The 27,027-nt window shown below is 37.6% G+C and overlaps 1 protein-coding gene and 1 non-coding gene across 7 annotated transcripts in view; both read right to left on the bottom strand.

The window, feature by feature from the left end:
- Nucleotides 1-27,027, bottom strand: part of FOCAD (focadhesin) — a 312,140-nt gene that overhangs the window by 200,886 nt on the left and 84,227 nt on the right. For all 6 annotated transcript variants that reach the window (XM_074394918.1, XM_003928127.4, XM_074394919.1 and 3 more), the window contains 3 exons: nucleotides 18,404-18,491; nucleotides 15,199-15,401; nucleotides 6,726-6,983 (listed from right to left, as the gene is read on the bottom strand). In XM_074394918.1, coding sequence (XP_074251019.1) covers nucleotides 6,726-6,983; nucleotides 15,199-15,401; nucleotides 18,404-18,491 — 549 coding nt within the window. The remainder of the gene's footprint in view (nucleotides 1-6,725; nucleotides 6,984-15,198; nucleotides 15,402-18,403; nucleotides 18,492-27,027) is intronic.
- On the bottom strand, nucleotides 9,265-9,394 carry LOC120366486 (small nucleolar RNA SNORA30/SNORA37 family). Its single transcript, XR_005581140.1, has one exon. It is a non-coding gene; the product is annotated as a small nucleolar RNA SNORA30/SNORA37 family (small nucleolar RNA).

The following is a 27,027-nucleotide window of genomic DNA, read 5'->3' as shown; positions in this document are numbered from 1 at the left end:
GCATTTTAGTAGAGACAAGGATTCATCATGTTGCCCAGACTGGTCTTGAACTCCTAGCCTCCACTGATCCACCTGCCTCTGCCTTCCCAAAGTGCTGGAAGTACAGGTGTGAATCATTGTGCCCAGCCATATTTCCAATATTTTAAGTTACAGTTTCTAATTTTGTTTTTGCAAAGAAAATCTACTGGTTTTATATTCTGATCTCTCTGTCCACCTCACTGAAGTCTCTTGTCCATTCTGAAAAAACTTGGCAGTAAATTCTCTTGTATTTTCTAATTGTCTACAGATATTAAGAGCTTTAAGTTTTTATCTTATTATACACACATAATTTTATTTCTTTTCTTGAACTGATAATGGCCAGAACCTCCAGAAGACTAGTAAAACTGATGTCAGACAGAATTTTCTTATTACTAATTTCAATGGACTTGCTTGTAAATCTGACTTCATCATTACAAAATCCTCTCTTTGTACTATGTAAGGCTTTTCACTTTGTATTCTGTATTGTCTATCTTGGATGAGGATATTAACACATTCTGTGCCTTCTTAATCATTTATCTAGCTTTTCATTTTCATCATTTAATTTTCAATTTCAGGTTTGTCTCGAAAATAGTACACAAGTGAATTTTTTAAAACCTAATATGAGCCTTTATTTGATAACGGAATCTAATTCATTCACAGTAATTGTGGTAACAGGTATACTTTATCTAGTTCCTAAAATCTTATTTGATGCAGTATTTGTCATTTTAAAACATTTCTTTTCCTTTGTTATATTATTTTGAAATTATAGAAGACTGATGGTTACTAACAAGTTAACATTTAAGCTTATTTTTCTGTCAACATCTAGAACTACTCAGCTGCCAAAAAACACTCCATTCTAGCATGTTCTCACTCTTCACACTATCATATTAACACTATTCACCCCCACCCACTCCCCATGTTTTAACTGGCTAGGATTTTAGGTCCAGGGAATTATCGTGTTTTATATTTTATATAAACAATTATTTAATATTACTAATACAAATTTTTGAATATTTTGACATCATTCAATATTTCTTCTTGCTTAGATTCATTTTCAATTCTGTATGAATCTATTCTTGAGACTAAGCAAGAAATATTATTGAATTACTGAAGCATTATCAAACTCTTATAAATCTGAAAAAGGCTTTATTGCCATTATTCACAAAAGGTAAAATAATGGGAATAAATATGCCAGGTTCAAAATGAGTTTTTCAAAGAAACTAGAAGATAATCATCCAATGTATTCCAATACCCAGTGTGCTATTAACGAGAAATCTAAGGTCAATATAGTTTTAAGTAAGTTTTTCTTTTCCTATTCTTTTCTGAAATCCTTTATGATTTTCTCTTTATCCTTGAGGGTCTGGAGACATGTTTAGATACTGATAAATTATCATTTGTGCTGCTCAGCTTTCAGAGGGTCCTAACAATCTGAAGCCTTGTGTCCTTTTTCAGCTCACGGAAAGAGTTTTCTGGATGTTTTAAGTTTCCGTCCTTCATTTTCTCTGTTTCTTTCACCCTGGAATTCCTATTACAAAGTTGTTAGAAAACTAACTTGACCCTCAATATCTTCACTTTTTCCACTTTTATCTTTTTGCTATATATTATGAAATATTTAGTTGAATATTTTACAAATCACTAATTTAATCTCCATGTATGTACTGCGGCAATCACATTTTTAGTTTCTAAAATCTCTTGCTTTCAAATTTCTTCTTTCTCACAGCAGGATGTTTATATACAATACAAAAACATATATACAGTATCCTTTCAACATCTCTTAGGACATCAATTTTTTTTACATTACCTCCTGCTCCCTAAGTTCTCTTACTTCTAGAGACAGACGCTCTGGTTAGTCACATTGTTACATTTTCTCGTAAGTCTGGCGAGTCTTAACTATTCATTTATATTAACGAATCAAGGCCAAGTTGGTTGCAGGGAGCTAGCATAGTTTAATTCAAGAGATGTAAATAAATGTTACTTTATTTTTTTATTTTATTCTTTTTTTTTGAGGCGGAGTTTCGCTCTTGTTACGCAGGCTGGAGTGCAATGGCACGATCTCGGCTCACCGCAACCTCCGCCTCCTGGGTTCAGGCAATTCTCCTGCCTCAGCCTCCTGAGTAGCTGGGATTACAGGCACGTGCCACCATGCCCAGCTAACTTTTTGTATTTTTAGAGACGGGGTTTCACCATGTTGACCAGGATGGTCTCGATCTCTTGACCTCGTGATCCACCCACCTCGGCCTCCCAAAGTGCTGGGATTACAGGCTTGAGTCACCGCGCCCGGCTTAATAAATGTTTCTTTAAATAAGACTGTCCTTTTATGTGAAGGGCTGACTGTAGAGAAGGGATGATGAACAATGAGGCAAGTCAACTTGCTGCTCCACTACAGGTTGTCTGGCCATGGTACAAGAATGTAGAGGACCAATCCCCACTTCGCCCTTTCCTCTCCACTAAATAAATAAGAAAAATTTTGTTCTGGCAATGGTGGGCTTCAAAGCATTTTTCCTTGAGCAAAATTCCTCCTACCTATTTTGAAATTCAAAGTTACCACAAAGTCTGTTTTGATTCCCGTTTCACAGCTCTTCGACAACCCTAGAAGCTGGAGTTGTAGCCAGAAGCAAACCTACTGGTCCCTGATATCAGTTGAAAGCAAATAGACTCCACTGTTCTGAATGCAGTTTTGGACCCCTTCTTCTCTAACTCCACCTCATCCTTTCTGATGCTTCGTGTTCAGTGATATGCCCAGACAAACGGATTTTGTTGCAGTACATTAGTAACTATCACAGTGGTAGGGTGTGAGCTGAAAAGTTAAAAATAATTCTGAGAATTTTAAGTAATTTCTAATCTGTAGACTGATCAGAAGTAACAGCCCAACATTAATACCCAGGAGTACCAGGAAATTAACACAGAACTACTTCCCTGTGCATAAACTCTAGGCTTTTTGCACACAACGGGGAAAACACCCAAGGGTTCAAATGCCAGGTAAAAGCTTTTTATTTTACAGATATATATGTAAGGTTTATAAAGAAGAAATAAACATACTGCCACAGGATGGGGTACACGCAACTTGACCTTGCATTTCGGTTGTTTCTCTTCGTCTAATTGCTTCATGCTGGCAGATTCATCTTAATTTTTCTCCAGGTATAATCGAAGCTATGGCTACCGGGGAATAGTAGTACACTACTTCTTATCTATAAAACTCTTTATTAAAAGTACTGTACATTCTGGCTTCTTTTTGCTGGTGTGGAGAACACAGGAAGCCGACTGACTTCAGGGGGTAGCAATTCATAGAATTCAGTAACAACAGAGCAGAGTATAAAGTACCCAAAGACTCTTTGTGCAAGTTCTTTTATAGAATATATTTTCACTTTTTCTCACAGTAGTAACTTACAGACCATTAAATTTCACACATTTCCTATTCATTTTCCATGTTAAAATATGGCTTCTGACCCTGAGCAGAACTATCACAGGATTCTGCCCTGTAACTCAACTTTTACTATTTGAAAATATATGACTTTTTAAAGACCAGCAAGTCATGGGCCATGAACCTATTTCAGGGATTTCAAATGGCTCAAATGTGTACATTTTTACACATGGGAAAAAACTGAAGCTCTGAAAATATCACAAAGCATAAAATAACTGAAGATTGCAATTGTCCCTATTAAGCAAGACCTTTAACTAGACTTAACAACCAAAATGTAAAAATAAAATAAAATACCTCGGTGTTGTAAGACATTAGTAAAAGCAAAGCAAAGCAAATAAACGTGACTCTATTCCCACTGCCAAACAAGAGAAAAGCAGCACGTAACAAAAGTTTGATAAAGGCTCTAAGTGTTGCAAAACTCAATTTGTTAATAAGCTCATCATTGGGGATAGGTTTTAAGGAAGGAAGCTGTAGATCTCTAAACTCAAATTTGTGAGTTTTTGCTCTCTGGCATGTTCTATTTTATAAATCAGTCAAAAAGAAATTGATACACCTTATACATAGTATTTAGAGTTATTCCATTGAAAGTGACATACAAAACTATTTACACTTTTATTTTAGACCCACTCAACCTATCTAAAAATTACTAATCTTGGTGGTTAGTGTTCAGTTCAGATACCTAAGTATTTAACCTTGCCATAAACCCTTAAACCTTATGGATAGAAACATAGGAGGAAAACACATTTTCTCAGGTCTTAAAACCACAAAAAAGTAACCTTCATTTCCAAAACAATTTAATCTTTTGTTAGGTATTTCCTCTACAAGCAATTATAAGATACTATTAAACACCAAGTAACTCCTATAAGGCTTCTAAACACCAGGTGGCCAGAAGCTACCGGCCAGAGACTTCAGGCAGCCTGAGCTGAGACAACTAGCTGGGTGCCAGAATGCTGAGATGGGATACTTACCAGGATACTTACTACCTCGGCACACCTACCACATATACAGCATTTCAGTGTCCCCCAAAAGACAAACTGAAAATTTCTGCTTTACATTTTTTGCCTGTTTAGCACATTCTCACTTCTCCAACCAGGACGCTATCTATCCTTCCTTTGCAGGACCATCTCACCCCATTCCAAATGAAGCTAGTGGCAGAAGCAGTTTTAGGGCCTGATACTTCACCTACTTCTATTCTACCCAGGATGGCCAAGTAAAGTGCTCCATTATCCCATCACGATGGTTGATCCAATGTGGACACATGACCTAAGCAAGGCCAATCTGAGCTTTCTTCTCTCTTTCCTTTCGAATGTTGAATATAAGATTATAAGGCTTTGGGCTTCCTGCTAATTCATAGAGAAAAGAAATTGTACCTTGAAAACACTGTCCAGACCAGGAATGTCCTAAATACCAGAGCTATTAAAAATTAGAAAGGATTTTGAATGTTCCCAACAGGCACACACAAAACCGATAAATGTTTTGAGGTGATGGATACACTATTACTCCAATTTGATCACTGCACATTTTATACATATGTCAAAATATCACTCTGTATCCCATAACTCTGTACAATTAAGTGTCAACTAAAAATAAAGAGGAAAAAAACTGTTTATGGAAGCTTAAGATGGATTTCTGTTATAACCCAAAGTATCACACTAGATCAAATTTCCTGTGTGTGTGTGCGTGTGTGTGTGTGTGTGTGTGTGTGTGTACATATAGACAGATGCAATATATGTTTCAGATCAGTGGTGTAGACATATCAAGCTAACCCACTGTATAACTTCAAGGGAATACTTCTTTAGATAATCTCCAGGCATTATCTGCATTAACCATCTAGAGATCATCCTACCGGATGTCAACATTGAAAGAATACATTGGTTAGAAGTACGAACAGTACAGAAAATATAAGGACAGATAAAGCAGAAAGCAAGTTGAACTGATCCACATTATGTAGACACAATAAAATTAAAGTATTTTGAGTACATTACAGATTCACTTGCAGAATCAGGACAGATGAGGTCTAGTTAGAGTGAAAACTTTTTGTGAGGTATCAGCAGTTGTTTACATGACAAAAAGGAATGATTATGACAATTTGAGGTTAAAAAGGAATTCCAAATACATTAACTTCATATCCTTTTTTTTCCCCCTTTTGCAACAGAGTCCCAGGCGAAAGTGCAGTGGCATGATCTCGGCTCACTGCAACCTCCACCTCCCAGGTTCAAGCAATTCTCCTGCCTCAGCCTCCTGAGTAGCTGGGATTGCAGGTATGCATCACTGCACCCAACTCATTTTTGGATTATAGTAGAGACAAGGTTTTGCCATGTTGGCCAGGCTGGTCTTGAACTCTTGACCTCAAGTGATTCGCCCACCTCAGCCTCCCAAACTGCTGTGTTTACAAGCGTAAGTCACTGTACTCAGCTAACTTCATATCTCGAACACATTTGTCCCTTTTTACCACCAAATTTTTTCCTCTAGGAACACATCATTTTTACATTGGGAGATGGAAGGTTTCTTCATCATTCTTGAAAAGAAATACAAGCATAGATACTGATAAACAGAGGATAACAAAATGTCAAATCTACTTGGTTAGAAAACCTTTCCTTTATAGGAAATGCATTCGAGAAATTCTATCAATTGGAGGAAAAAAAAGTCACAGGTTATTATGCTAAATATGCAGTTAGTATAAAAGGATGGGGGAAAAAAAAGTCTTAATAATGTCTGACTGCTTTCTCATTACACTCTAAGTTCTGTGTAGACAGGAAGAAAAATTGTTTAGACTCACATCCTAGCATGCAGATCTGTACCATACAAAGAGTCAATATTTTTAGCTTATTAAATGACTCAATAAAGATAGTATCAAACTGCAAGAAGTTCAAAAGATATTAATGTCTATTGTATAGGCTCCGTTATCCTGAGTTGATTAATCTGGGTTTGCTTTAAATGGTCAACATTAGAACTAATGGATTTGTATCTTGGAATATGTTCCAAGAGTTAGCAAAACCATTACAAACCAGCAAAACCACCAAAAAACTGGAAGAACCAGAATAGCACCATGTGCAGATTTCCTTGAGAAGTGTGCTTTCATTTAAAATATGTTTGCGTCATTAAGCATACAACAACTCAGAGTCAGGAAAAAGAAGAACAAATTGGAAGGATAAAGATGGCAAAAAAAAAAAAAAGCACCATCAACCCATAATTTAAAACTTTCATACCCACAAAACAGGAATACGCTATAATTCCAGTAATTAAGCTTTCTTCTCACTACTATTTCATTATTCTCTTGCTTTACCTGGGATGAATCTGCTTGGGCTAATTCTGTAGTGACATTCAGTATCTGGTGAAGATTTTGTCCTTTGTCTTCAACAAGGAGGTGAGCCAACAGAAGAAAAGCAGGTACAGGCATCACAGTAGTAATAGGAAGCAAGGACTCTACTGAAGCCAACCAGTCCCTTGCAGCAGACACATCTCTCATTACTTCAATAATCCTCCAGGCTGTAAATATTGAACCATACATACTGGTTACAGGGCACACGAGCTTGTAGGAGAGCTGAAAAATAAAGACAAGAGAGGAATAAATAAATGAGATAAATATATGTGCCAGAAACACATTTCTGGCAATCTTATATTTCATTGTAAGATATCACTCCTTCCAACAAAATGAATACAAACTGAATTACTGCCAAAATCCATTCTGCACATATTTGAGGTAATAGGATTATACATAGAAAAGAGTTGTTAGATGGAACTCTAGAAAGTTTTATCACAACTTTTCCTCATATTTACCATTCATTCCCCATTAAGGCAGAAAATATGAATATAAAAGATGCAGAGGCAACTGAGTTTGGAAAAAGCTATTCTCACTTAAAAAGTATTCACCAATGAGAAGACAGATAGAAAAAAATACTTTATTTGCCCATCTCCAGGCCCTAAGCAGAAGCAATCTGGGGCAGATGGCAGACTTGGACTGAAGACAATTCATTTCTGTAACAGATCGTATGTTGATAGGATCAAAGTTGGTTCAGCTGGAGCCTAAGAATTCATTAATAATTGTAACTTCTGCAATAAGAAATAGCCTGACAGCTCTAAACTGAAATAATACCCAGAAATGACATTATGCTAAGTTAATCTGAGAAATGGCTCCTCAAAGAAAGAAAATAATGCAGTCAGGGCTAGAGGGTAGCCAAGGTGAGCTCTGTAAATAAACAGCCCAGGAGAAGTCATAGACATTAAACAATTATTAGACACTGCTTGCTAATAAAGTAATTCAAATCATGTAGAGTGCTTCATGACAGATTAGAAATCTCTAGATTATAACTGCCTGGTTAATAGAGGCTGACTTATATGAATTAGGATAACAATTGAAAGGATGGAAAGTAAAAAGTTAAGCTTTACAAAATTTTTACATAACAGCTTTGAGATATAATTTCCCTAATATAAAATGCACCCTTTTAAAGTTTATAACTTATTGGATTTTATTAATTCATTCCGAGAGTTGTATAACCATTATCACTACCAACACTATCTAATTTTAGAACATTTTCATCACCATGAACAAAAATCCCATACCCATTTGTAGTCACTCCTTACTCCCCCACCTCCAGCCTTGGCAACCACTAATCCACTTTGTTTCCATACTGGCCATTTCATATAACTGGAAACAGATAATATGTGGTCCTTTGTGACTGGCTTCTTTCACTCAGCATGTTTTCAAGGTTCATCCATGTTGTAACTTTTATCAATAATTCATTTATTTTTACTGCCTAATAATATTCCATTGTATGGATATACCATATTTTTTTTATCCAAATTTCAATTGATGGATAACTGGGGTGCTTCCACTTTGGGGCGATAATAAATAATGATGCTATGAACATTCCTGTAAAAGTTTTTGTGACGTTTTAAGTGTTCAGTTTTGAGTATATACCTAAGAGTAGATAAAAATTTGACCATTAAATGCCACAGTAAAAACAAATGAGGAAGCTCTCACTGTATAGACATGAAAAGATTTCCCCAAGTGAAAATATAACATATAGATAGTGTGACTGGAATGCTACCAATTTTTTTTGTTTCAAAGAGGTTGAGGAGAAAAAGACAATATATTTGTAGTTGCTTGTATATGCAAAGACAAGTATGTGGACAAATACAGAAGAAATTAGTAACCATTAAATCATCTGCTTTGGAGAGTGAGAACTGGACCACTGAAATCAAGGGCAAGAAGGAAGCATGCATTATATCCAACTTTACACTGTCTGAACCATTGGAATGTATCTTTACTTCAAGAAAATTACAAATTTTAAAAATTAAATAAGATATAAGTTTATATAGCTCTAGATCTCTAAAAATATTTTTCTTCCCAAGAAGATGGAATTCATTAACAACCATGGCCATGTTTTTTTTTAACTAACGACAAACAGCATAAAATGCAAAGGACCAGGACTTCAGCACAGCCATGCCAGCTATCAGCCATTATGCAATTTTTCTAAGCCTTACTTTACTCACTTGTAAAATTTAAGTAATGACTACCTTCCTGCTTAGGTTGAGTAGATAATAAGATAATATCTACAAAACACATAGCACAGTGCCTTAAGTTGCAAAATACAAGGAAACAGTATTACTGTCATCTTCAGGAGACAACAATAAAACTGATATTCATGAGTGTAATTTGGAATTACCATGAACCACAAGTTGAGTAAAAGCAACAACATAATAGAGACATGTAAGAGCAAACAATAAAACAGAAAGCAATTCTAGGTTAATTGAACTGTTATATCCGAGTGTACGGTCTTATTTTTGTTTATCCGTTTGCCTAAGGTTAGAGCAGCAGGAGAAATTGCCCCGTTGAGTGACAGCTGCCACTGGCACAGTCCCAGGGCAAGGATGCAATCAAGGGTTTTTTTCTCAGCACCAGCTACCAAATCCTGGCCCCATAGCCCCAGGGAGGGCCTGTGAAACTGCTCGTAAGCTTTGTCCTTTAGAGAAGAAAGTAGGTGTTTAAAAATAAAAGGTTTATGTTATGTGAATTATGTAACAATAGAAAATTTTTTTAAAAAATAGGAAAATACATTTAAATAAATACTGGGTGGTTGTAAAACATCTCTTATAAGTAATTGAGAATTTTTACTTTTAAAAGCATTTAATAAAAATGTTCAGGTACATTAAGTAGTAACAGTAAGAGAGACATAGTACCTCTTTGTCAAAACAGGTCTGAAAAAGAAATTGTAAACAATATTGATTTTCGTTAACCGTAAAGAATGGCATTAATCTGTAATAGCGACTAAAACAGTCTTAACAAAAGTAGAGAGTGGGTATGGGAACTCAAACTTACAGATCCTTGAAAGGAAGATAGATTTTTGCTAGAGGATATTAATCACATGCCAGACAAGCAGAAGACTGGATAACATAAAGCCTCAAAAGAGCCTTTCTAGCTCTGTACCTCTCTGAAGACAAGAGTTGAGAGATTTGGGAGTGGCTGGTTATAACCAAGCGATAACACACACCATCCTCAGTTCCATGTCTTTCAGAAGATGACGATAGAAGCATAACATCTAAGACTGCCTAATTCCTTTGTTAAGTTTCAACCAGAACCCTAAAAAAAAGTTTGTTTCAATTTACTATTAATTCAGTTTGTTTCCCAGTAAATCTGAAATGGAACTGTTATTTACTCCGAAGTTCAGTACAAAGATGAGAAAATACTGTGTAAAAACAAACAAAAAAAAAAAACAAAGAAAACAAAATGAAAGTGTAGGTAACAGGATATAGGCTCTAGAATCAAACAGATGAAATCTGAACTCTAACTCTACCCTTTACTACCTGTGTAATCCAGACAAGTTAACCTCTCCCATCTCAGTTTCCTAGCTTGTAAAATAAGTATTTTAAGAATACCATCAGGGAAATGCAAAACAAAACTACAATGAAATATCACTTCACACACACTAGGATGGCTAAATCAAACAGACAGACAGTAACAACAGTTGGAGAGGAGGGGAAGAAACTGGAACCCTCATATACGGTTGGTGGGAACTTATAATAGTACAGCCCCTTTGGAAAACAATCTGGCCATTCCCCCAAACAGTGAAACATAGAGTAATCATCTAATCCAGCAATTCTACTCCTCGGTATCTACTCAAGAGAAATGAAGGCATTTGTCCACACAAAAATGGATATATTAATGGTTATAGCAGCATTATTCCTAATAGCCAAAAAGTGGAAAAGAGCCAAAAATTCATCAACAAAAGAACAGGAAAATAAAATGTAAGGTATCCATACAAAGACTATTAGCCCTACGAGAAAACGAGGCACTGTCACATGGTACAGGCTACAACATGGACAAACCTTGAAAACATTATACTAAGTGAAAAAAAGCCAGTCACAAAGGACCACATATTGTATGACTATATTTGAAGGAAATGTCCAGAATAGGCAAATCCCTAGAGAGACAGCAAATAGATTATAGATTGCCTAGCCTGAGGGGTGAGGAAGAAACAGGGGAATTAGGGAGTGATGACTACAAGTGCAGGGCGTTTTCAGGTAATAAAAATGTTCTAAAGTTGACTGTGGTAATGAATATATGATGCTGTGAATATACTAAAAGCTACTGAATTGTACACCTTAAATGAGTGAAGTGCATATGTGAATTATATTTCAATAAAGCTACTAAAAAATAATTGGGTTCCCATTGCACGACAGTAAGTTATTTACCTTCTTTATGCCTCAGTTAACTCTTAAGTAAAATGAGATCAACAATTTTACCTACTTCAAAGAGTGTGGGATAAAAATCAAATTAGTTAATATATACCAAAGTACTTAAAATGAAGCCTGCACATATAAAGTACTCAATAAACAACTCCATGTAGGTGGTGTTTTGTTACCCATTTTGCCAGGCCCCAGATACCAGACAGATTCAGTCACTAGTCCAAGGCCACACAGTCAGAAATAAGAAAGAAAGAATAGAGAGAGAGAGGAGTGAGAGAGGAGAGAAAGAAGAGAGAGATGGGAAAGGGGAGGGGGGGGAGAGAGAGGGGAAGGGGGAGAGAGGAGGGAAGAGAGATGGTGGGGAGATGGGGGGAGAGAGGGGTAGGGGGAAGAAAGAGGGGGGAGAGGGGGGAGAAAGAGGGGAGGAGAGAGAGGGAGGGAGAGGGGGGAGAGAGAGGAAGGGAGGGGGGGAGAGAGAGGGAGGGAGAGGGGGGAGAGAGAGGTAGGGAGAGGGGGGAGAGAGGGGGGAGAGAAAGAGGGGAGAGAGGGGGGCAGAGAGAGGGGGGCAGATAGAGGGGGGCAGAGAGAGGGGGAGCGAGGGAGGGGGGAGTGCGAGGGGAGGGGGAGCGTGAGGGGAGGGGAGGGGGGAGAGCGAGGGGAGGAGGTGTAGAGCGAGGGGAGGAGAGGGGAGAGCGAGGGGAGGGGAGGGGAGAGCGAGAGGAGGGGAGGGGAGGGGAGGGGAGGGAAGAAGGAGGGGAGGGGAGGGGAGTAGAGCGAGGGGAAGGGGAGGGGAGGGGAGGGGAGAGCGAGGGGAGGGGAGAGCGAGGGGAGGGGAGAGCGAGGGGAGGGGAGAGCGAGAGGAGGGGAGGGGAGAGCGAGGGGAGGGGAGGGGAGAGCGAGGGGAGGGGAGGGGAGAGCGAGGGGAGGGGAGGGGAGAGTGAGGGGAGGGGAGGGGAGAGCGAGGGGAGGGGAGGGGAGAGCGAGGGGAAGAAAAGAAAAGAGAAAAGAGAAAAGAAAAGAGAAAAGAAACAACACCTATTTTATAGTTATTGTTAAGAAACAGGAGTTGGTCCACATAGTAACTCCTGACATACTGCACGTGTTCAATAAATGTTAACTTTAGCTGTAAGCAGGACAATGACAATTCCTTGCAAATGTTATTATTTTTAGGAAACAAATATTCTGCTTACTATATACTACTTCAAAGCAATTTCAAATAAAATCTACTTGGCACAACTTTATTACCAGAGACCCAAAAGTATCATATTTAATTTTTAAAAACACACGTAAGAATGAATAAACACATGGTAGATCTTAACTCAGTCAAGCTGTCTCTAAATCATTCTGCTGACTAAAACAGTTTTATAGAGATAAATTCTGCCCTCCTGTACAATCACGAGAATTTAGCTAATTTTAAGTCTCCTTTTCCACTTCATCTCACCCATCCACCCTTACTCCCCTCCAAAAAAAACTTTTCTGATTCTGTCTACTTCCTGAGCCAGTTATTCAACGTGTTACCTCTCTAGCCCACACCCACCCTTTTTTGTCTATGTGATCCTACATCTGCGCCTTTTCAACATTTCTCCTTTGCCCTCTGGTCTAATGTTAGACCTTGTCAATGGAAAGCACAGGAAAGACCCTGCAAGAAATGGTAGAAAGGGCTTCTCTTGAGGTTCCTGTGTGCTTCTTTGATTTCTCCTACCATGGCTGCTAGGGACATGCAGGATATTCCAGTGGTGGCTTCCAGTGGACCGGCTCAGCCAATTCTAGCCGGCTCGCACCATGTCAAGTGGTTTTCTGTGGACCAGTTCTAGCGTATTGCACCCCAGCAAACTACATCATCTAGCAGGCCTTCTCCACATTCTCTCCTCCCAGGTCTGACTTTCAGCATTGTCTGGGGAGACACCCTTTTAGTTTCTTCCTTGGGAACTCTACCTTAGTCTTAGCTTAGAGGTAGTAGCAGCTCCCTAAATTTACTGCTGTAACATTCCTTAGATGCCTTTTCATAAGTTTTTGAAACTAAACCTCTCTTACTAACAATTCTTTGCATTAAGTTTTCCTTGTTCAAATTACCAGTCTGCTTTCTCTTTCCTGACTGGAATCTGACTCATACACTGATGCATTCTCCCTTTTATCCCCTACATTCTCGTGTGGGAGGGGAGGGGGCAAGGAGGAAACATAATGTTTCAAGCCCTTTAGAATTTACAACTAGTGTTCAATTTTTTTAAAAAAATAGTTACTTAGTTATTTTGCCTAGAGAGAATCCAATAGGTAAGTTTTAAGTATCACATTTTATACCCAAGATCACACCACTGCACTCCAGCCCGGGTGACAGAGTGAGACTCTGTCTCAAAAAAAAAAAAAAAAAAAAAAAAAAAAAAAAAAAAAAAAATTCCAATACTCAAATACTCTTGACTTGGGGAAGCTGAGAACATTTGACTGAGTTCTGAAGAATGAGTAGTTCAGGCAGATGACATTAAAGGGCATTCTGTGCAAAAGCAAATGTTCAGGAAGAGACTTGAAGAGTTTGGGGCATATTAAATTCGTAGGCGTGTTTGGAATGTAAAGTTCCAGACAGGTCCAGGAAAAAAGCCAACAGTAAAATGTGGCTTAAATTTTTTAAAAGAGTGATCATATATCTACTCAAAGCCTCCTTAAAGCAGCAGTATCATAAGGAGGCTATTTATAGCCTTAACAGTACTTTTGCCCCTCCCCTTCACCGGCTGCTAAAAAGAAAGTCCAGGTATAGGTGTTGATGAGTAAGATTCACACACATCTGAGCAAATAGCAAGCCAAGTACTTATGTATTAGAGTTGGAGTGATCCTCAGTAAATAACACTTGTAATGTAAAGGAACAGAACTCTTGCCCTGCCCCCAATCCCATTCAAGATCCAATCATTCTTCCATATGGGCAAACCAAGACGTAAAGTTAAAAAGCTACTAGAATTTTTTCACTTGATTTTGTACTCCTATTACAGCTGATACAACAACCCAATTTAATTCAAATCAATTACCTGCTGCAAGTTTTAACGTTTTAGTCAAACAATTAGGATTTAGGAAGCTGCAGTATACATTCAATTTGCCTATAATTATCGGCCAGTTTCTGCTACATGCTCAAACAAGAAATAATAAGGAGTGGATTTGTGCTGCTAGAGCATTTAACATAAGAGGTACCTCTGCTTTTGCAGATGAAGCCACAATCGCACTAGTTTCTATTTACATAGTGCCTCTCTTCACGGAGATTTAAGATGCGTCACCAGCTTTATCTTATTCAATCCTCATTCCAACCCCATAAAAGGAGTTGGGAAGTAATGCTGCATTTTGATAAAGGCAAAACTCAAATATCAAAAAAAAAAAAAAAAAAAAAAGAGTCTGGCAAATCTAGGCCTTAGAACCCAACCACTATCCAAACCATGACAATACTTTTACATTATTGTAACAGGAAAAGTGAGACTGAAAAGGTAGAATGAGGCAGGCAGAAATGGAAAAAGGAATGTGGCAGGCCTGTTGTCTTCCAGTTGGAGGCAGCAGAAGAGCATCATACACAGGGGACACTGAGAGCTATTACGCCAGGGAATATGGCAAGAGATGCCATATTAAATAATGAAGTTTTACTTCTTACTGATATCAGAATTTCCAGGCATTTGAGGACTATTTCCCACCTTGGATTATCCCAGTTCTAGCAATATGCTGTACTTAACAATATAATTTTTAAACATTATATAAAACAGATCCATGTTCAAACTATTATAAAACAGATCCATGTTCAAATATGTTAGAGAAGCATTAGGTTTAAATACAATTAGTTCCTTTTCTGCAGAACCCATCAGGATCTTTAGTATTGTGCACTGGATTATGAGAGAAAAAAGATCAAATGCCATTTCCAAAACTTATTTCACAAGACTGCTGTCCCTTTTTATAGTCCAGAAGAATACGTTCAGATCTCCTGCAGCATTACCTGACTGAATGGTAAAGTCAACAGATGCTTCATTGGGAGGCAATATTATCCATAGAGACCTAAATCCCCCATCGAACATTTTATTTAAGAGAAACAAGGATAGATTCATTACCTTTTGGTGGTCGTCTCTGTAACATTCCTGCTGTATCATTTCTAAAAGGTTTAGAGCCAACTGCTGCCTAGCGGGACCTTCTTCATTCATAGATATACAGTCTTCCAAGGCAGTAGAAGATAGTATCTGCAGAATTGGCATCACTAGCAGCAGAGAGGACTTTGGGATTTTCTGATCCTCAGTAACAGAGAGGAGCTTCAAAGCTATTCATCAAAATAATAATTCACATTTAAAAAAATTCAGTCAAAACGCAATTTTGCTAAAGAGTGACATACCAGAAAATTTTCTTCCCTTTTACAACTGGGTCAGACACATAACTAGGATGATAAATCTTATCTTAAAAGGGGTATAAAGGAACTATTATGTAAAATAAGCTGTTAATATATATAACTGAAAAATCGATGATACTGTTACAGAAAAGTCATAATATAAGGTAATAATCAACTACTTTTTAGATCTGTATCAATTTTTTTTTAAACACAATTCAACATTTGTCCTTAATATTTTCTGAGATGCTAGTATTGCCCTCGGCAAACAGAGCTAAGAGACCAAGGATTACTGGATCAGTGAATAACAAGGTCAATGCACACCCGTCCTTTACAAAGGCAGCTATGAATCATATTAGCAGATACTTAAGTAAACAGCAAAGTGAAGCAGAACTGCCCTTCAGCTGTAAGAAGCCAATTGTGAGAGTCCCAAAGTCCAGAACCAAAACAATAACAACAACAAAAAAAACTTACTAAATGATTCTTTAACATAGAAACAACTTACGGAACAGATACATACAGATATACAGCAACATAGTTACATGTAGAGTGTCTAGACTATTAACTGAATGAGTTACCGCGTAAATCTACTTTTTTTCACAATTTTTTTCAAAGTGATTTAATTAACCCTAATTTACTAAAAGATGTTATTCACGGGCCTTGAAGTTAAATTGTAAAAATATTCAGTTGATTTCCCACTACACCAAATATAATCCTGTAAGCCTTGAATCAAGTCAATGAGTTGTCAGCATTTTTTTTTTAATATCAACTGGAGGTCAAACCTTAACATGATACTAAGTACAAACACCTGTTACTCTAACACTACTAATTTACTTTTCTTGCCTAAATATCGGTCTTAATCCACAATTGTTTCTGAGACACTATAAAAATCCATTATCTTTAATAACACAGGAAATAAATATAATACAAACATGTTAATAGCCTATAGTATAAATCTAAATATTCCAGGCAATTTTATAAACTGCTATTTGTAATCAGGGCTACAGTTAACAATTATATAGTGTAATATTATATTAATATAAAAACCTATATATTAATCTTTTATATCTAGAATAATCGATATTCTCTTGGTTATCCTATTTCTTTGAATACTCTTTCCCCCTATAATAAACAACGGTTCTTCCTTACTTTCCAACATGACATTGACTCAGCAGTTTCCAGTATGCTTTATTCACTCTAAAGTAACTGCTAATCAGAGACACTTGTTTACGAGAGAAAGAAAAAGTCTGATAGCTAGCAAATAACAAAAGTATTTGCGTATTTGATCCTGTATTGTCTTTCTCTTATACATGAACCACAATATAGAAACATAACTTCAGAATTTGAAATGTGGCTTCTCCGAGGCTTTAGAATTTTTTTTGTCAAAAAGACAATTAAAATCCATTTATATGAAATGTCTAGAAAAGACAAATCTACAGAGACAAAAAGCAGATTCGTGTTTGTCTGGGACTGCAGGTGAAAATGAGGATTAACTATTAATGGTCACAAGGAATTTTGGGCGGATGACTGAAATGTTCTAAAACTAGACTGTGGTGCTTGTTGCACAAATCTATAAATTTAATAGAAAACATTTTATTCTGAATTTTATGCTACATAAATTACACCTCAATAAAGCTTTTTTAAAAAAGAAAACTATAGCTGTCAGAAGCAGCAGCACTGGTAAATGGGAAGATCCCATGTGCACTGCTGTAAGAAAATAAAAGGCAAAAACAGATCAGACTGGGGAGGGAGGGCATAAGTGAACATACGCCAATAGCCAAAAGCAGGGTACAAAACAAAGCCTAGGAGCCAGAGATCCCCTCCACATGCTACAGCCATTTCCAAGACATGCTGTAAGTGAAAGAGCAATTCACTTCCAAAATTGTGAATTAAAAAGCCCAGAAGAATAAGCTATCTTATGCACTTTTTTGAGATGGAGTTTCTCTTGTTGCCCAAGCTGGAATGCAATGACACAATCATGGCTCACTGAAACCTCCGCGTCCCACATTCAAGCAATTCTCCTGCCTCAGCCTCTCAAGTAGCTCAGATTCCAGGCTCGCACCACCATGCCTGGCTAATTTTTTGTATTTTTAGTAGAAACAGGGTTTCACCATGTTAGCTAGGCTAACTCAAACTCACAACCTCAGGTGATCTGCCCACCTCGGCCTCCCAAAATGCTGGGATTACAGGCATGAACCACTGCTTCCAGCCTCTCACACACTTTTTAATAATAACAATGGCAGTTTATCAATATATCATGGCATTATACAACGTAATTTAGATCTCTCATTGTTATGTGTATTTTGTCTGAAACTAAGCAAAGCTAGTCAACACCAATGTAAAAGCCTCATTTTAAAAGTATGACTTGTTTGCCCATCTGCCACATAGGGCAACTAGCTTCTTTACTACATTCTTCTTAAGGAGAACATTTTTGCCTCCCTTAAGCCCCCTCCTTCACTTTTTTTTTTTAAGTCAATACTGGACTGTCAAAAGAATATTATCTTTCATTGTTCTAGCTAGATTCATAAAATAACTGTAAGTTAAACTCTGTTCGATGTAGCACATTTTGAATAAAGTGACAGAGTTTTAAATATAACTACAACTACTAAACACTTTTCTTTCAAAGATTTTATACTAATGTTTTTCATTTTGAGGAACAATGTTGAATAAGGTGATATGCCATTCAATATATTCCTGAATGTTACTGCCATATAAGGTTAGATTATAACCTTCTAATATGTAGCCAAGATACTTGGCAAATTATGTTATATTAAACTTTGCACAAGTTAACACCTTATTAGGCAAGAAAAAATCCATAATGATTAGAAAAATTACAGATGGAAACTCAAAATAGGATAGCATGATACATAGTTCAAGCAACTCCTGTCAATACTCATGTTATATTTACATTTTACTCTAGTGACTGTATTTTTATTTACCTAGATTTAAGAGTGGCTTCTGCTGACATGCTGGAGTCTGTAGAAGTAGTAAAGCTATTCCAATTATGACCAGTTCAACAGGAAAATCCTAAAAGAATAGAAGGGGAAAAAGGAGTTGTTAAAGAAGTTCCCAGAACCATGGCTTACAACATGTATCCAGGAAGAATATATTTACCATGAAAGACTGCAAGCCTATTACACGAATTTATTTACACAGTAAGTGCACTCTGCTAAAGAAAGAATTGGTCAGTGCCACACAGTCACACATAAATTCAAAACGTTGTATTATATAGCCGAAAAGCAAGAAGATAGAAACGAAAAATTCAGAGGGAAAGCTCAACACAGCAGATAAACAAGTCTTCTAAACAGACAATCTTGGCAAACCACTGAAACCTGCCTAAAATACTAAATTTAAAAATATTTCATTTCAGAAAAGTAGTTCAATTTCCTACTGACCTAATACAGACATGATTCATCTATATAAATTATATAATGAATTACACTAAACAAATTTTAGTAAATCATGGTATACTAAAAGAAATATTAGTGCTAGGGATGTAGAGATTATTTTCAAATTACAGTAATTTGTTAAGCATATTTAAATGTAGTAGAGCAATAACCATAGAAATGGGAAAGCATTAAGTTTACCAAGTATATAATCAAAATGAAAAAAAGATATGTATATTAGGTTTTAATAAATATTAATAAAACACAAGCGACATGCTATTTGAGGTTTCTAAAAAAAAGAAAATCTTAATATATTATGGTACTAAAGAAGAAAGGTTCACCTAAATGACTTTATTCTGAATTTAAGTGCCTGCAGAGCAGAAGTACCCATGAATCATAAAGAGAGGCAAAAATAGATATATTAGAAAAAAGAGATATCTATGCGTTAGAGCCACATGTCAAAAGACCACCTGCCGGCTGGGCGCGGTGGCTCAAGCCTGTAATCCCAGCACTTTGGGAGGCTGAGGCGGGTGGATCACGAGGTCAAGAGATCGAGACCATCCTGGTCAACATGGTGAAACTCCGTCTCTACTAAAAATACAAAAAATCAGCTGGGCATGGTGGCACGTGCCTGTAATCCCAGCTACTCAGGAGGCTGAGGCAGGAGAATTGCCTGAACCCAGGAGGCGGAGGTTGCAGTGAGCCGAGATCGCGCCATTGCACTCCAGCCTGGGTAACAAGAGCGAAACTCCGTCTCAAAAAAAAAAAAAAAAAGACCACCTGCCTGAGAGAAAACAACGTAGTCTGACACAGAAGTTATCATCTTTGAGATATTATGAAATTAACAAATACCCTCTAAAAGCTCAGTTTTACCATTTGAAAAGTGAAATTAATCAACCTACAAAATCCCTCATGTGCTTTATGGAGTTTAAAAAAATAGCAAAAAATATAAGCTTGTGAATTTTAATAAAAGGAATATATTCTAGTCTATGTCTTTTGGGACTATATATGTTGACTGTCTTGAAATCCAATTGAGAACAAGGAAGCAGCTCTTACCTATCTGAGGATAGTACATGCATTTGAAACCAATACACTTAAATATGTACTATCACACCATTTTTTGCTATACCGCCCTGAGTTTCAATTTCTGCATGTTCATTAAAAAAAAATAAAGGAAAACCAACAAGATCACTTAAACCTCAGATTCACTAGATTCCAAGAGGATCAATGACAAATGAAAGCACTGCTGTATAGTAATGCTATTATTGGAAAACTTTTTTCACACAAGCTATTACTGCAATGGCCATAAAGTAGCTTTTTAGAGTTCTAAAATGAAAGTATTTTTAAGAGGATGAAACTTAAAAGTATAAAAAGCATATATATAAACAGGAAGGGTGGGACTGGCCTGTCTATTCGCGTGTGTGTGTGTGTGTGTGTGTGTGTGTGTGTGTTTGTGTAAAACAGGAAGGGTGAGACTGGCCTGTTCAGAACAGAGGGTGAAAGGAAAAGAGATAGAGATACAAGACCAAAATAAGGAAAAGCGAATGGTGGAAGATTAGACGAAACAAATCTTAAAACTGCTTATGATTTTAAGTAGTTAAAAGTTTTTTGATTGATTTTTAACGTACACCAAAGGATAGTACCATTTTTTTTTAATACTTTTAAGTCCTGGGGTACATGTGCAGCTCATGCAGGATTTTTACATAGGTATACACATGCTATGGTAGTTGGCTGCATCCATCCCCCGCATCATCTACATTAGGTATTTATCCTAATGTTATCCCTCCCCAATTCCCCCACTCCCTGCTATCCCTCCCTTAGCAACCCCACCCTCAACAGGCCCTGGTGTGTGATGTTCCCCCACTTTGTCCATGTGTTCTCATTGTTCAACACCCACTTATGAGTGAGAACATGTGATGTTTGCTTTTCTGTTCTTGTGTCAGTTTGCCGAGAATGATGGTTTCCACCTTCATTGCAGGTTCATGTCCCTGCAGAGGACACGAACTCATCCTTTTTTATGACTGCATAGTATTCCATGGTGTATATGTGCCACATTTTCTTTATCCAGACTATCACTGATGGGCATTTGGGTTGCTTCCAAGTCTTTGCTATTGTAAACAGTGTCGCTATTAACATATGTGTGCATGTCTTTATAATAGAATAATTTATAATTCTTTGAGTATATACCCAGTAATGGGATTGCTGTGTCAAATAGTATTTCCATTTCTAGATGCTTGAGGAATCACCACACTGTCTTCCAAAATGTCTGAACTAACTTACACAAGCTTTGTGTCATACATCCCATTTGCACACGTCAAATCCTACAGCTACTGGTGTGGTAACTGGCTCTGCACAGATGCAACCTAATAGTTCTCTCCTCAGCCCCCACCATGTATCTATTGCTTCCTGCCCCAGAATAGTGCACTCTAGAAGTACAAAGAAGTTAAAGTCCCATAGGCCAAAGCTGGACACATCAGCAATAGTACCCCATAGATAAATGCTTTTCCATTAATTCCGGATCCTTCTTTTGTAAGGCTTCACAGAAGACTGATTCTGTGGGATCAAGCAACTGACTGTTCATAGCAGTAGCCTACTTGATAATGCCTGTATTGCCTCTCCCTCCTTCCATACTTCACTCCTATTGTCCCTCTCCAACTGCTTGCTGGGATCACCTTGGCAGACAAATGTCAATCATATAAGCCTTTGCTTTTGTGCGAACCCAGGCTCTGCTTTTGCCTTTAGGGAAACTCAGGCTAACTCAGAGCCTGAAAATAAAATAAATAAATAAAGTACAATAAAACAAATAAGGAAATAAAATATGTAAAATAAGAAAACGTTTAAAAATGAAACAAAAAAAATGAGTAAATGCCTTTATACTCAGCCACAGATGTTGGACAAGTCCTAGTAACAGAAAACACCTGGAGTCCATGCTTTTTGTCCTCAATTCAAATGAAAATAGCACTAAACACCACCTATGTACCAGGCATTAAGCACATATGCTGGGTCTACGAATGCCACTGTGGACGAAACAGTCCCTTTTCTCAAGAATTTTACAGTATGGTCATGGAAAATTATCTTCAAAGAGAAAACAAGGCATGAGAAGGTAGCAGAAAAAACAAAGATGGTGGCCCAACTCACACAATCCCCCAGTGCCGTATCTTCACTACATACTTTGCTCCTCTGGCCAGAGCTTGATCAAGCCAGAATGAACCAAACAGATCATTTTTCCTACAAAATCTGAAAACTTAACCTGAGATACACAGTGAAGAAAAGTGGTTGGAATTAAGTCATCAGCTAGTGGCATCTTAGAAACCACAAGTTTCTGACCCTTCCCAATGTTGGATGTTTCACTCATTCTTCGCTTTGAGAGCTACCCAATCTCTCTGAGTGAGCATCATTTTGGCCTCATTTTGAAGTGCAGGGTACATTTATTTTGCTTGAAACGGAAAGCACCTTAAGTTATGATTATTCAAATCAGGCTAACAATGGCTCAATTAAGACCAAATCCACAAAAACTAAAGCAACCTAAAAAATAAATACATTTTCTATGTACAGTAATACAACTCTGCTATAAGCGTAGAAAGAGAACAGAGTGGGGAAAAAAGTTCATCTAATATTTGAACAAAATATCCAGCTGATAAACCCAGTGAAACAGAAATGTAGGTATGGTCTCAAAATACATAAGACTGCTTCATTCTACTTCATTTTATTTCTAATTATAGTACATATAGGCCCAAAGGATATGTTTGCAAATTAATTTTCTTACGGTTCCTTTTTTTAACCTCAGGAATATTAAAATAGGGATGGGGCACAAAAACTGCATTACACAAATATTTCGACAGTTCTACTAATTGTTACTTCCTTCTAATATTGATAAAATATTGGGCAAATGAGAGACATAAATAGAACCTTTCCTTACCGAAAATCTTTTCATTTTTCTAAATGACATTAGTATCCTGTAACTCTACATTATAATCAAAAACATTTTAAAAACTAGACTCAAGAGCCAATCTATTACGAGATTCCCCCTGGCCAAAGTAGGACAGTTCAACATTGAATTAGGATAATATCTATGATAGACTGAAATGCATCAAATATGTTTAAATTCATGAATGCATAGTAATTCTTTTTAGAATTAGTAAATAAAGAGAAAGGGAGAAGAGTAAAGCATTTATCCTAACTTTCCTATTTAAACTCTACCACTGGATAACCAAAAAGTAAGTCATTGTGGGTGGGAGGGGGAGAGTTTCTTTTTGTGGAAGTATTCCAGCTAATAAATGAAGAAAAAATGACAGGATTAGAACATTACCACTTTGCAACTCCTAATGAATTAACAGAACTCAGCATTGAATATCAACAACTACTAACATCATTAAAAGAAAAGCAACATACATACATTGTGCCTTTTGATGCCATAACACACCACCCCCTGCAGTCTTGGAAACAAAGAACAAAACATCCTGAATCCAATCAAGGCTTTATAGCTAACTACATTGGAACAGAGAAACGCATGAAAGCAGTGGTCCCCAACCTTTTTGGCACCAGGGGCTGGTTTCATGGAAGATAATTTTTCTACACACAATGGGCAAGGGATGTTTTCAGGATGAAACTGTCCCGCCTCAGATCATCAGGCATTATTTAGATTCTTTTTTTTTTTTTCTTTTTGACAGTCTCACTCTGTTGGCCAGGCTGGAGTGTAGTGGCATGATCTTGGCTCACTGAAAACTCTACCTCCCAGGTTCAAGAGATTCTCCTGTCTCAGTCTCCCTAAGTAGCTGGGATTACATGCACGCACCACCAGGTCCAGCTAATTTTTGTATTTTTTAGAGACGGGGTTTCACCATGTTCGTCAGGCTGGTCTCAAACTCCTGACCTCGTGATCTGCCTGCCTCAGCCTCTCAAAGTGCTGAGATTACAGGTGTAAGTCACCATGTCCAGCCTAATTAGATTCTTATAAGGAGCACACAACCTATATCCCTTGCATGCACAGTTCAATAGGGTTCATGCTCCTATGAGAATTTAACGTGTTGACTGATCTTACAGGAGGTGGAGTTCAGGCAGTAATGCTGGCTCACTGGCTGCTCACCTCCTGGTGTGTGGGCCAGTTCCTAACAGGCCAGACCAATACCTCAGTGGCCCAGGCACTGGGGACTACCACATTCAAGTGCATCATATGGATGCAATCAGCAAAATCCAGAAGATCAGAAACTCTCCAACTCACACAAGCCAGGTTATTCAGTACATAAACTGCAGGGAAAAAAAGTGGGGGAGGAAACGAAAGGGGATAACCTTTAATTGGAAAGACACTTAAAAGATCTCATACACACACATAGACGAAAACATATTATGGTGATTAGGGAAACATTCTGAGATGAAAAGAACTAGAAAGAAATGTAAGGAAGTGATTACTGTAAAAGTCAAGATAGGGGAAAGAGGAGGTTATGATTAGGACTGGGCTTGTGGAGAACTTAGGTGGTGGCTAGCAACTTCTATTTCTTCATCTGTGTGATGGTTTCAAAGTTCTATGTCTTGATCTATGTGCTATTTCCTTTATGTGCAAAATAAATGATAAAAATCACCTGTGGGTACTAATTTAAAATGGAGATGCGTGGGCCTCACTCAGACCTGCTAATCCCCTATCATTAGGGATAAGGCCCCAAGTACGTGCATTTTGAATAAATTTTGCCTAATGATTTTCATGCACACTAGTTTGAACCATTTGACTAAACATAAGCTTTATGAACCTTGTCTGTTTACAACTAATTGCCATAGCAAAGTGCTTGTCATAAGTATCTACTTAACAAATACATGCTAAGGGTGAGGGGAAGATATACCACAAAACGGTCAGAGAATTATATTAAAAAGGACTAAACCCTTAGAAATTATAATTGCTACTCACATGAATCTACCATAAGTACTCAGGAACAATACGGGATTTACCCAGGGATATTATATTTACAGTAAAAGAAGTGGCAATTTATCTATAAAATATTGATCTGTATCTTTCTATATAATATGTATCTATAAAACATCTATATACATTTATATAGTATCTATATTATAGCATAATTTTATCTGTCAGATTTTATACCTGATATATATTTTTATATATATATATATACACACATATATATATATATCTACTATACATAAGATAGATAACTATACAGTAGAATAGATGTTATTTAGAGTCCCAGTATATGTAAAACCATTCTAATCATAGTGATGATGACAAGTGACTTATAATACTTGAGTCTTCCTGGGCTCCCATATTCTGTCAAAATCTGCATTCATTCTCTCACCTGCCATTCACACTCCCTTAATTCCAATTTCCCCACCCCCACCCCCACCCCCATCCCCACCTGCCTGCTGAAACATCTCCCTCCAATGTTAGCAATAAGCTTTTATGTGCTGTATCCTGAGAATATTTTCCACCCCTTACTCTCATATCATCAGTCCATGACACATGACACTCTTGACCATGACTTCTTATTGAGATATTCCTTCCCTTGATTTTCATGTCATCTGTCTCTGCTGATTATATATGATCCTTCTAGACATTTTCTCAGACTCCTCTTTATCAATAAATTCCAAATAATCACCACCCCAGAGTTCTACCACAGCCTTGTCATCCAGTTCCATGTGTAAAATCCCCACCCCAAAATTAACGTCTACGAATGTACATCTTTAGCCCAGACCTCTAGCCTGAATTTCAAAACCATATATCCAACTCTCTATGATCCATACACATTTCAAGCCAAGCATATCTAAAATCAAATTAATCATTTTCCCTCCAACATCAGCTACCATTTCTCAAAGTGAATGGCATCATACAGTAGCCAAAAACAGAAGCTGAGATTCTATCAACCGACTCTTCTCCTTGACCGTCTCATCAGTCATAAAGCCCTACTGATTCTATCTTCTATGTCTTCCTTTTCCCACTTCCATTTCCCTCATTAGCCCCTTGCTATGGACTGAACTGTGTCCTCTTAAAGTGTATTTGTTGAAGCCCTAAACCCCATGTGACTGTATTTGGAGGAAGGAAGTAATTAAGGTTAAGTGAGGTCATCAGGGTAGGGCCCTAATCCAATCTGGATAGTGTCCTCATAAGAAAAGACACCAGAGGGCTCATACTCCCCCTACCATGTGAGGAGAGGCAGCTGCAAGCCAGGATGAGTCCTCACCAGGAACAGCATCAACTAGCACCCCATGCTTGGGCTCTTCAGCCTTCAGAACTGAGAAAAAATTTTATTTTATTTATGTATTTTGAAACAAAGTCCTGCTGTGTTGCCCAGGCTGGAGTGCAGTGGTGCAGTCTTGGCACACTGTAACCTCTGCCTCCCATGTTCAAGCAATTCTGCTGCCTCAGCATCCCGAGTAGATTATTGGTGTGCACTACCACACCCAGCTAATTTTATTGTATTTTTAGTAGAGACGAAGTTTCACCATGTTGGTCAGACTGGTCTGGAACTCCTGATCCCAAATGATTGCCACCTTGGCTTCCTAAAGTGCTGGGATTACAGGTGTGAGCCACTGTGCCCAACCAATAAATAAATTTTTGTTGGCTAAGCCACCCAGTCTGTGGCAGCCCTAACTGCCTAAGACATCCTCCTCACTTTCTACCCTTTTTAGTGGTGTGTGGGCCCAAACTCTCCTCCACCCTCATATGAGAAAGATCTTCCACACATTAAAAAATGAGAACTGCTGAAAGGCCTCAAACAGTGTATCATTACCTAGAAGATAAAATGTCAACTCATTTGTGTGGCATGGAGGACAGGCCCAGCCCTATTTGCCACACCTTAATCCTTCAACAATATTTAACATCCTCTTGCTACTATTCTCTCATGTTTCTTTATTTGGGCACATGCTGTACTCCAGCTGGAATGCCCTTCAGGCTGTTATACCAGGCACATTCCATTCAGTCTTCGCATCTCATCTCATGCCCTACCTCCCGAAACTTGTGCTCCCATTACACTTTAAACATACTCCCAACAAAATCTTTTCTATTGTACTATAATAAGTTACTAGCATGTCGGTAAGTCTCTTGAGGTCACAAAATTTACCTTTTCATCTATGTATTCCATAAAGCCTGGCATATAGTAAATGTTCAATACCTGTGCTCTGCATGAATAAATGAAAAAAAGTCAGAGTGGTGATCTTTAATTGATGCTCTGAAG

This window comes from Saimiri boliviensis, chromosome 2 (genome assembly GCF_048565385.1).
Source record: "Saimiri boliviensis isolate mSaiBol1 chromosome 2, mSaiBol1.pri, whole genome shotgun sequence".
NCBI classification, from domain to species: Eukaryota; Metazoa; Chordata; class Mammalia; order Primates; family Cebidae; genus Saimiri; species Saimiri boliviensis.
The sequence above is the reverse complement of the archived record's forward strand: the minus strand, read 5'-3'. Positions and strand labels throughout refer to the sequence as shown.